The following is a 12,544-nucleotide window of genomic DNA, read 5'->3' as shown; positions in this document are numbered from 1 at the left end:
AAATGATATCACTTTGATTATTGAAAAACAACTCCCACCAAACAGAATCAACAATGTCAAAGTACTCATATGTATATCTAATACATTTTTTAATTTCTTCCAGGCAATCAGAATAATTTATAGCCCTGTTCTGTCTACGTGCATTCTGAACTTCACCAACTGATTGTAATAACAATATTTTTGATGCAAATATTGGATGATCTGGAATGAACTTCAAAAATTTCAATCCTGATGACGGTGCCCATTCTGTAGTAGTTGAATACTTCTTGCCCCATATTAGTGTGTTCCCATCAATTTTTTTGATACGAAATTGATGTTGGAAGCTAATGTCATTAAGTTGTTCAATGCATCTCCCCTCACCATATGATCCCAGAATAAACCTTCGCATGTCAATAGTTTCTTCCAACACATCAAAAGTAGGCTCTGACATGTATGATTTCTTAATACATTCAATTAGTGATGGTAAGCTACCAACTTCCTTCCTCCTCAATGTGACTGAAAAACGGCTGAACATCTGATCAATATGGTCATGAGTGTGCCCAACAAGAAGGAAACCAACCTTTACCTTCTGAAAAATTCCCAATTCAACAAGCATGTTTAGATATCCAAAAACAACCTGATTTTTGTTTTCACGGCAAGTGTTGTCCAATTGTAGATACAAAACTTCAGGAAGATTACCAGACCAATGAGAAATCACATCATGAATTATAGTTATGGTCAGATTTGCATCATTGTGAATATTTGGAGCTGTGAAGTACACCCTTGGCAACATTTTCCCATTGAAGACCATACAACCGACCAAGTGAAATTGAATAAAGTTTTCCTCCTGTAAATTTTTGGGTGTGCGAACAAAATGTGGTAAAAGTGTTTTCTTCTGGTCCATACCATCAATTATCAAACCCAAATATTTATTCGAATTATCATAGCACTTTTTTCGATGCTTGTACAACTTCTTCCTTTCGTTTGTTTGTTGTTCGCGATGCTCCTGAAGTTGTTTGACAATTAAATATACACAACATAAAAGAGATTCATTAAGAAATATGTTTTCATAGTTGATGACTATACAATTTTAAAAGTTAAAGTTATAAACGCTTACCTCTTTCTGAGCCTTCACTTTTGTCCCTTTTTGATTTAAGAGAAGCACATGTACTGCAAATCCCCATCCTTGTCTTCTTAGGACTACGGACATTGTTGAATTCTTTCTTCCATACCTTCACAAAATATTGATATGTAATAAACTGGCCATGTCCCTCAGCACCTTCTGCATATTCTTTGTATAAGTTGTAGATTTCTCGTCTTGAAAAATTATCTGGAATATGTATTGTCTCTCCATTTGGCATACACTCTCCATGCTTTGAAAAGAAATCTTTCATCCATGACATTGCAATATTTGATAATGGACCAAAGTGTTTTTTATGACGTACTTCTGAATAAAATGTGGGATCCTTTTCCAAATTTTCTTGAATTCTCGAGAGACGAAAATTCCCAATCGAATGAAACATTTTGAAACCTTTTCTACAGATAAAAAAAGTCCCAATATGATAATCATAACCTGACAATGTAGATTGCATGCACCCAACTAAATATGAATTTTGCATGCTTTTATTCATTGACAAATATCTCTTCCTGCTTTCTAATGCAAATTTGAAATCCATATGTTTCAAGCAATCTTTTTGGCAACATTCACTTGAAATGAGAGCACTGATAGAACTTCTTCTCGTCAGATATTCTGCTCTACCCCTTGTATAACTAGAACAACTTGCATTGATACGAAAAGGTCTGCTCCTACTCCTTGATACAATGTTTCTTGGCAACATCTCCATCATTTGTATAAGGCTTTTCATCATCATTAAGAGGAATGTTATCCACACTATGATCAGCTCTGCTTTTCAAATATTGACTTGGAGGATATTCTTCATCTTCTGCTTCTTCAGTGCTACTGTCGTAGTCCTTAGAATTCGGACTGAATGGAAAATCTGACTCGATGTTTAATGGATATTCTTCCTCATATGCATTGCCAGTGCTACTCTCATAGTCCATAGAATTAGGACTACGTTGAAAATGTGACTTACTTATTGAAGATGCTACATCCCGTCCTTTGTCACTGCTACCTTTATACTCATTAGAATTAGGACTAAGTGCATCATCCTGTCCTTCATCACTGCTGCTCTCATAGTCCGCAGAATTAGGACTAAGAGGACACAGTGACACTCTATTATTTTGAAATTCATCATCACGCTCTTCATAACTATTGCTCTCATAGTCCGCAGAATTAGGACTAAGTGGACACTGTGGTACTCCAATATTTTGAATTTCATCATCCCACTCTTCATCACTGCTGCTCTCATAGTCCTTAGAATTTGGACTAACTGGACACCGTGACACTCCATGCTTTTGAAAATCAACATCATGCTTTTCATCACTACTGCTCTCATAGTCCTTAGAATTAGGACTCAGTGGACACTTTGACACTCCATACTTTTGAAAATCAACATCATGCTTTTCATCACTGCTGCTCTCATAGTCCTCAGAATTAGGACTAAGTGGACATCGTGACACTCCCTTCTTTTGAACTTCACCATTATGCTTTTCAAAACTACTGCTCTCATAGTCCTCGGAATTAGGACTAAGTGGACACCGTGACACTCCCTTCTTTTGAACTTCACCATTATGCTCTTCAAAACTGTTGCTCTCATAGTCCTCGGAATTAGGACTAAGTGGACACCGTGACACTCCCTTCTTTTGAACTTCACCATTATGCTCTTCAAAACTGCTGCTCTCATAGTCCTCGGAATTAGGACTAAGTGGACACCGTGACACTCCCTTCTTTTGAACTTCACCATTATGCTCTTCAAAACTGCTGCTCTCATAGTCCTCGGAATTAGGACTAAGTGGACACCGTGACACTCCCTTCTTTTGAACTTCACCATTATGCTCTTCAAAACTGCTGCTCTCATAGTCCTCGGAATTAGGACTAAGTGGACACCGTGACCCTCCATTCTTTTGAACTTCACCATCATGCTCTTCAAAACTGCTGCTCTCATAGTCCTCAGAATTAGGACTAAGTGGACATCGTGACACTCTGTTCTTTTGAAGTTCACCATCATGCTCTTCATCACTACGGCTTTCATAGTCCTTAGAAGTAGGACTAAGTGGAATATGTGACTCTTTATTTATTTGAAATTCTCCATCTCCTCTTTTATCAGTGCTGCTCTCATAGTCCTTAGAATCAAGACTAAGTGGAAGAAGTGACTTTCTATTCATAGTGGAAGAATTCCCGCTATGTTCATCAATATGAATAGAGTTGTTACGCGATGCAGAAGTTGATGGTGTATAAATCGAAACTTCACTATCAGAACAATCCATCCCTTTCAAATAGAAGATGTTGAATGATACAAATGGAGAGTCTCCTAAAGATATTATATAGCTTAAAGAATGGAATTTTCCCTCCAAAAAATTTCGGGAAAATATTTCCCTCCAAAAAGTTTCGCGAAAATATTTCCCTCCAAATAATTTGTTAAATTTATTTACCTTTATTACTTTGTTCTACAATTTATTGGAAAATGTAAACTAAATTTTTTTATGAAATCATAATTAAAATTGTACACTACAACTTCTACAATTATTATAATAGTTAAACCATATAATATTCGCTTTCCAATACTACAATATTCACTTTAAAATATTTTAAAACAAATTATCCCACATTCAACCTGTTGTAAAACAAATCAATAATATTCACTTTATAATATTGTAAAACAAATTATCCCATATTAATTGTACAGTAAAACATCCTTGTAACTTCACTTACATATTAAAATCTCATTATCACTACTACTAACATCACATCCAGATTTTTTGAAAATCGTTGAAAGAGGTTGTGAATTTGTGGAGCAGCTAAATCGCTATCAACAACATAATCAACGAAGAATTCTCGTAATTAAAAGGTAAGTTAAATTTTTTTCTTGAAAACTTTCATATTAAATTAGTTTCATGAAAAATCGTGAGCACGGTGGGCCCGGCCCCTCCAGGCACTTTAACAGCGCCCCCCCTCACCCGCCTGCCCGGCCCCTCCGGGCGCCCTGACAGCCCCCCCTCACCCGCCTGCCCGGCCCGGGCCCTCTCACCCGCCCGGCCCACACACACCGTCCCCCCTCACACGCCTGCCCGGCTCGGCCCGGGCGCACTAACCCCCCAGCCCCACCCCTCCGGTCGAACCACCCACACTCCCCTCACCCGCTCGCCCGGCCCGGGCGCCCTCACCCGCCCGCCCAACCCCTCCCGGCGCCCTCACCCGGGCACCTCACCCCTTTGGATGGGCCACCCACCCCCGGGCGCCCTCACCCGCACGCCCCACCCACCCCCGGGTGACCTGACCCGCCTGCCCGCACGGCACGGGCGCACTGACCCGCCCTCCACAAACGCCCGCGGGCGCCCTGACCCACCCGCCCTCGCCCGCCCCGACCCGCCCGCCCGTTCGTCCCACCCGCCCACGGGCGCCCTCACCCGCCCGCCCGCCACACCCGACCGGCCCACTCGCGCCCGCCCCACCCACCCGCCCGCCCGCCCCACCCACCCGCGGGCGCCCTCACCCGCCCGCCCGACCCACACCCGGGCGCCCTCAACCGCCCGCCTGACCCACCCCCGGGCGCCCTCACCCGCCCACCGCCCGCCTCACCCGCCCGACGCCCGCCCGCCTCACCCACCCTCCGACCTCCGCCCGCCCGCCTCACCCGCCCTCCGCCCTCGGCCTCACCCGCCCGCCCCTCGTGCAGGCGCCACCTGCGCCCTCGCCCGGCAGGCAGGGTCGCCCTGCCTGCCGGGCGAGGGCGCGGGCGGCCCGGGTGGCGCCTGCACGAGGTTGGGCGCCCTCGTGCAGGCGCCACCAGGGCCGCCCGCGCCCTCGCCCGGCAGGCAAAATCGCCCTGCCTGCCAGGCGAGGGCGCCGGCGGCCCGGGTGGCGCCTGCACGAGAGTTGGGCGCCCTCGTGCAAGCGCCACCCGGGCCGCCCGCGCCCTCGCCCGGCATGCAGGGTCGCCCTGTCTGCCGGGCGAGGGCGCGGGCGGCCCGGGTGGCGCCTGCATGAGGGTTGGGCGCCAACCCTCGTGCAGGCGCCACCCGGGTAGCCCGCGCCCTCGCCCGGCAGGCAGGGCGATTCCCGGAATCGCCCTGCCTGCCAGGCGAGGGCGCGGGCGGCCCGGGTGGCACCTGCACGAGGGGGGGCGCCCTCGTGCAGGCGCCACCCGGGCCGCCCGCGCCCTCGCTCGGCAGGCAGGGCGATTCCACGAGGCACCACCCGGGTCGCCCGCGCCCTCGCCCGGCAGGCAGGGCGATTCCACGAGGCACCACCCGGGCCGCCCGCACCCTCGCCCGGCAGGCAGGGCGATTCCCGGAATCGCCCACCACCCGGGCCGCCCGCGCCCTCGCCCGGCAGGCAGGGCGATTCCCGGAATCGCCCTTCCTGCCGGGCGAGGGCGCGGGCGGCTCGGGTGGCGCCTGCACGAGGGCGCCTCCCGCGGGCGGCCCGGGTGGCGCCTGCACGAGGTTGGGCGCCCTCGTGCAGGCGCCACCCGGGGCGCCCGCGCCCTCGCCCGGTAGGCAGGGCGATTCCCGGAATCGCCCTGCCTGTCGGGCGAGGGCGCGGGCGGCCTGGGTGGCGCCTGCACGAGGGGGGGGAGATTCCCGGAATCACCCTGCCTGCCGGGCGAGGGCGCGGGCGGCCCGGGTGGCGCCTGCACGAGGGGGGGCGCCCTCGTGCAGGCGCCACCCGGGCCGCCCGGGCCCTCGCCGGGCAGGCAGGGGCGACCCTGCCTGGCGGGCGAGGGCGCGGGCGGCCCGGGTGGCGCCTGCACGAGGGCGCCCCCCCTCGTGCAGGCGCCACTCGGGCCGCCCGCGCCCTCGCCCGGCAGGCAGGGCGCGCCCCCCGTCGTGCAGGCGCCACCCGGGCCGCCCGCGCCCTCGCCCGGCAGGCAGGGAGATTCCGGGAATCGCCCTGCCTGCCGGGCGAGGGCGCGGGCGGCCCGGGTGGCGCCTGCACGAGGGCGCCCCTCGTGCAGGCGCCACTCGGGCCGCCCGCGCCCTCGCCCGGCAGGCAAGGCGATTCCGGGAATCGCCCTGCCTGCCGGGCGAGGGCGCGGGCGCCCTCGTGCAGGCGCCACCCGGGCCGCCCGCGCCCTCGCTCGGCAGGCAGGGCGATTCCCGGAATCTCCTTGCCTGCCGGGCGAGGGCGCGGGCGGCCCGGGTGGCGCCTAACCCTCGTGCAGGTGCCACCTGGGCCGCCCGCTCCCTCGCCCGGCAGGCAGGGTCGGAATCTCCCTGCCTGCCGGGCGAGGGCGCGGGCGGCCCGGGTGGCGCCTAACCCTCGTGCAGGTGCCACCTGGGCCGCCCGCTCCCTCGCCCGGGCAGGCAGGGTCGCTCTGCCTGCCGGGCGAGGGCGCGGGCGGCCCGGGTGGCGCCTGCACGAGGGCGCCCAAACTCGTGCAGGCGCCACCCGGGCTGCCCGCGCCCTCGCCCGGCAGGCAGGGCGATTCCCGAGGCGCCCGAACTCGTGCAGGCGGCACCTGGGCCGCCCGCGCCCTCGCCCGGCAGGCAGGGCGATTCCCGAGGCGCCCAACCCCCGTGTAGGCGCCACCCGGGCCGCCCGCGCCATCGCCCGGCAGGCAGGCTCGCCCTGCCTGCCGGGCGAGGGCCCGGGCGGCCCGGGTGGCGCCTGCACGAGGGAGGGCGCCCTCGTGCAGGCGCCACCCGGGCCGCCCGCGCCCTCGCCCGGCAGGCAGAATTGCCCTTCCTCGTGCCTGCCGGGCGAGGGCGCGGGTGGCTCGGGTGGCGCCTGCACGAGGTTGGGCGCCCTCCCTCGTGAAGGCGCCACCCGGGCCGCCCGTGCCCTTGCCCGGCAGGAAGGGTCGCCTTGCCTGCCGGGCGAGGGCGCGGGCGGCCCGGGTGGCGCCTGCACGAGGGTTGGGCGCCCTCGTGCAGGCGCCACCCGGGCTGCCCGCACCCTCGCCCGGCAGGGAGGGCGACCCTGCCTGCCGGGCGAGGGCGCGAGCGGCCCGGGTGGCGCCTGCACGAGGGAGGGCGCCCTCGTGCAGGCGCCACCCGGGCCGCCCGCGCCCTCGCCCGGCAGGTAGGGCGACCCTGCCTGTCGGGCGAGGGCGCGGGCGGCCCGGGTGGCGCCTGCACGAGGTTGGGCGCCCTCCCTCGTGCAGGCGCCACCCGGGCCGTTCGCGCCCTCGCCCGGCAGGCAGGGTGGGGCGCCCGGCAGGCATTAGCGGGCGGGTGAGGGGGCGCGGGGTGTGCGGGTGAAGGGGTGCGGGGTGAGGGGGTGCGGTAGGGAGCCCGGGCGGAGGGGGGTTCGGGTGAGGCAGGCGGGTGGGTGAGGGCGCCGGACGGGGGGGTGGGTGAGGGCGCTGGGCGGGGTTGAGCAGTTGGGTGAGGGGTGCATGATGGGTTGCGGGGTGGGCGGGTTGGGGGAGAGGTAGGGAGCCCGGGCGGAGGGGGGTTCGGTTGAGGCGGGTGGTTGGGTGAGGGCGTCGGTCGGACGGGCGGGCGAGGGCACCTGAAGGGGTGAGGGCGCCAGGAGGTTTGGAGCGGGCGGGTGAGGTGGTGCGGGGTGGGCGGGTGTGGGAAGAGGTAGGGAGCCCGGGCGGAGGGGGGTTCGGGTGAGGCGGGCGGGTGGGTGAGGTTGCCGGGCGGGGGGCGATTGTTGATTAAAATTTATGATAAGTTTTCGTTGTTACTTTAAGTCAATATGTTTTTATTATTTACTGATTTATGTGTTTCTATTTTTCAGGAAAATGGCATCAAAGAGAATTTCAGTGAATCTTTCTGGACCGAAGACTAATAAAGGTGCATCTAAAAGAAACATTGGTGAACGAACTCCACCTCAGCTCATGACTACAAATCTATCAAGTGCCTCAAGTGATAAGAAGATGATTTCAGACTGGAAGAATTCGAAAGAGGTGAAATTTCCATCAAGCATGTGGTATGTGAAAGAAAGAGAAAGCACAAATGTGAATATATATCTATATATCGATATACCGAATGATAGTGGAATTTTTGAGGTGATGGGAAGAGTCGTAGATATGTGTTCGGTAACGAACACTGAAGTTGTTTACGTACTTACAAAAGCTCCCAAGTCACATGAAAGGGTTAAATACCAACTATCATATTCATTGTATGACACGAGCGAGGTATCTACAAAGTTGTGTAGTCAAATCGTAAATGAGATGACAGATAACATCGTAAGTATTATTATTTATATTTGTATTTTGCGTTTTTTAAAGTGTCTCACTATATTTTTTAACTTTGTTTTTTATTGACATATGATATTTTGTTTGGCAGAATTTCGTTGAAAGTTTTTCAATAAGGTTGGGAGGCATTCATTTCATTGAGACTGATATCATGAAAGTTGTCAGCAGTTTTTACTCAGTGTCAGAAGAAAATATGGAAAAGAGGCAAAATGAAGTAATTGATAATGCTACAAAACTACATCCAAAGAATCAGAAAAAAAGGTCTCTGGTGGATAAATCTAGCAAGGGTAAACAAGTTACTTTTGAGAACGATGAAGTTGAAATTGACGATGAAACATATGTTATCATTACTGAAGATGACATTGGAACTGAGAAGAGCCATAAAAATCCAAAAGTAACAATGCCCAAGAATAACTCTGGTGGGAATGTTATGACCAAGAAAAGTAGAGTTGATGATTTTGAAGCAGTCATTACCAGCAGTCAAGAACCTAGTGAAACTTCAAAAGAAAGCAGAGAAATCATTACACCAGGAGCTGATTTAGAAGATGGCATTATCAAAACAAAACAAAATGTCATTCGAGAGAATTTGACAAAGAGAAACTTAATTGATGGTGGTCGCACATTTCAGCTTAATGTCAGGCAAACCTATAAAGCAAGTGAAGGACAATGTCAATATCAAGTTAGAAAGCCACATCATCTACATGTTCACAACTTGAAGACATTGATGAGGTACAATCCATATGCTCATGTGGTTAGTTATGTGCTTCTTGTTGATCCGCTTCAAGTTCCCAACAAAGAAGCATTTGATAAGTCAAAATGTTTTGAATACAATTATTATGTGCTTGGGGGGAACCATTCTGTAGAAGCTCAAAGACAATTGATGGAGGAATATCCTAATAACCCACGTTTTGAAACAATGAAATGTATCATTTACGCTGGTTTATCTGATACAGAAGCAAAGTTAGTGGCATGGGATCATAATTCAGATAATGAATATAGGATGTCTATGACTTTCATCCAAAGGGTTAGATTTATTCATAGTGAATTTGAAGAAAAATGTGGTGGGGATAGGACAAAAGTTACTGCAGAGTTCCGAAAGGAATGTTGTATGGAAATAGGATATCAAATTGAAGAGAAAACCAATTCAAAAGGTGGAAAGGGCAACAAACATAGTGATTTATTCAGAGGTGTTGATAACATTTTCCAATTGGCATTTAGAACTGGAGATGTTTGGAGGTTGATTGATGAGATTTTTGGCATGTGGGAAGACATTGCCATTAAAAATCAGAAGGTCAAAAAGTCTAAGCCAATCATATGTGGCAACAATAAATTAGCTCCTGAAATGAAGCATCTTCCAGACGATATGACTATCACACCTTGGAGGGCGATGCAAGGAGTGAAAGATGAGAAAATTGTCAAAACAATATTATCTCGTGTGAGGTCAGGGGAATTATCAATGGAGGAAATGTCTGAAGAATTTCAAAAGTAAGTTTCTTGAAATATTCTTATTTATTTCTAGATTATAATTATATTTTAAATAAAACATGCTGTTCTTGGTAGTATTTGTTATACATATCATTATATTAATTTTTTATTACTTTATCTATGCAGTCACAAATTTTACATGAAAATTCAAGAACAAATGGTTAGATTGTTGAATGAAGATAGTTGGGATGATGTCGTACGCAACTATCCAGATGCAAGTTCTACATCAACATTAAAATCTTTTTATCTTGCATTTAAAAAGGTATCTTGATTTATACATTCATTTTTATTCACCTGTGTACTATTTTTAATTTATAACTTACACATATATTTGTTTATTTTATAAAAGATGAGGAAGGATGATAATAGAGTGCCAGATAGTTTCAAAACCTTTATCGAAAAGATAAAGATCGAAAGACTGAGGAAGCAACGTATTAAGGATATTCAACTTGATCCAACTCTTAATCATTTCATTTGGAATGGGCTAGACACTATTCAATATCAAGTAATACAAGGCGACTGTGAAGACATTGCTAAACTCATACCTAAAAGGGATTATGCCCTAGTCATTGCAGATATTCCCCATGGTTTCAATATTCCAAACATTGACTATGATAGTGACCCTTATACTTATCAAGCTTTTAGTAAAGTGGTTGCGGGATTTGTAGAAGTCACGTCATCACCATTATGGAGATTTGTGACGTTTCATTCAGACACACAATTGGCAATGATATTGTCAAGCTTCAAGGGGAAAACAAATTCAAGGATGCAGCTTACATGGTAAGACGTTTAAAATGTATATTTGATTAATGTTGAAAAATTTATTTATGTACAAGTTAATTTAACTTTTACTATTTCGTGTTACAGGGAAAAGCCAAATCTTCTTCACAATGATGATCAACAATTTATAAATGATTGTGAGTTCATTCATATTGATAGTTGGGCAAAAGATGATAGCCATATGTCTATGATTTTTAATCGGGTAGACAGAAAGAGTCATAGCCAAATACTGAGTTATGATGCTGTTGTGAGAAAACTAACATATGAAGACAAAGAAGCAAAATGAGAGATAGTTAACATTTATCAAAAACCACAGTTATTGATTAACTATCTTATAGACATTTGTTCAAATGAATGAGATTGAGTTTTGGATTTATTTTCTGGCTCAGATAAGTTTTATTATATGGAATTGAATTTCAATATGTTATTTTTTTAATTAATATGTCATTGTACTAATTTAGTTCATTATTTCTTTTGTGCTTGAAAATTAGGTATAACACTAGCATGTTGCCTTCAAAAAGGAAGAAATTGCATTGCAATTGAAAAAGATCCAGTACAGTGCAATTTCATTCAGCAAAAAATTAATGCTCTTCAATTTCTTCCAGATGCAATGCAAGAAATTGGGTTGAAGAAAGGGGACTTTAGTGAATCACGTGTGGCAAAAAAGGCAAAGGAACCCCAACCACCATTACATGGAATGTTTGGAAAGACATACATTGGGAGTTTCGCAGACATCAAAGACCCATTAGAAGAGGAAAATGAGCAAAATGAAACAGAAAATATTGTGGAAGAGGACAATGATGAAACTCTAGAGGACGAAGAGTTTGGATTACGTGACATTGTTGATTAAATTTAAGTTATGCTTGTAAATCAAGCTTTGCAATGTTTTGACTTTGACATTTTATGAGAAGAATAAACACTCAATTATGGTTGTTATACGTTCAATATTGGTAATATGTGATTTTTGCATTGATTTTTAAGTTAATCATTATTTAAAAAAAAGAAGAAGTGATTTTTATTATTTTTTTGACATGAAATTCATAGAAAAAACTATTATTTAACCATTTTTAGTTAAAATTATCGTATAAAAATTGTGATTTTGACATGTCAATTCTAACAAAAAATTATCAAAACGTGTAGTTTTTTAGTTATATTTATGTTAAAAATGGTTATTTTTATGTCCATTGTTAAAAAATATTGTTTTTTAGAAACAATTATTTCATGTCGATTGAAAAATTAATTAAGGATGTATAAATATGTAGAATATCGAAAAGTCTAAATATCGACCTTCTAATTTAAAAATGCAAAACAGTAAAAACCTCACGAAATTTTTTTTTAAAATTATAATAAAAAACAAGGAAATGTGAAGAAAACGACCACTTCAAAAATTATCAAATTTACTAAATAATTATTTACATTTTATACATTAAAAAATTTAAAGCCAAAAAACAGGGCTTTTATGAAAGGAGTGTGATGCAGAATGCTCACTTTTTAAAATCAGCATGAAAATCACTACCATTCTAAAACGTGATGTACATAAAAAAAACTAAAGTGCCAAAAACTATGCTCTAGAAAAAACATGTGCGTTCTGCATCACCCATTTTCAAAATCAAGTCACTTTTTAGCTATCTCTACGAAACGGGTAACAGTATCAGTTCCCGTTTCATAGTTTACATTGTTGGTGTCCTTTGTTGTTCTGTCTAATGAACTTACCCTGTAAATTCCTACATGGTATCAGAGCTATTTGAGGGCCGCATCCGTTGGTGATCCAAATCTGAAGCCGGTAGAACTGCATCCAACTGTCGTTTCCTAGATCTACTGTTACTGGCTGCTTTTGGGACGGGAGTACGACTCTATTGTGTTAGGAGAATCTGTTCTAGTGAGGAACCCCTTTCGTTTGACGCGAAAAGGTTTCTGTTAGCCCTAGCTACGTCATTTTTAAGATTTGGAGGTATATAGTGTTTATTTGTAGTTTTTAGTTATTTCTCTCTGTTTATTTCGGTTTATTTAGCTCTTTGTTTTTTTTATTA

At 47.4% G+C, this 12,544-nt stretch overlaps 1 protein-coding gene across 1 annotated transcript in view; it reads left to right on the top strand.

Moving 5' to 3' along the window:
• LOC149152027 (histone deacetylase 15-like) overlaps positions 1-11,295 on the top strand; it is a 135,747-nt gene extending 124,452 nt beyond the window's left edge. The window contains exon 9 of the mRNA XM_089440187.1: positions 11,006-11,295. Coding sequence (XP_089296313.1) covers positions 11,006-11,011 — 6 coding nt within the window. The 3' untranslated portion in view covers positions 11,012-11,295. The remainder of the gene's footprint in view (positions 1-11,005) is intronic.
• The last annotated feature ends 1,249 nt before the right edge of the window (positions 11,296-12,544 follow it).

Source organism: Pinus tabuliformis, chromosome 9, assembly GCF_031772625.1.
Source record: "Pinus tabuliformis cultivar Carrire ecotype Pingquan chromosome 9, CPIR1, whole genome shotgun sequence".
In the NCBI taxonomy this organism is placed as follows: Eukaryota; Viridiplantae; Streptophyta; class Pinopsida; order Pinales; family Pinaceae; genus Pinus; species Pinus tabuliformis.
Note: the sequence above shows the minus strand (reverse complement) of the source record. Positions and strands in the feature narration are given on the sequence as shown.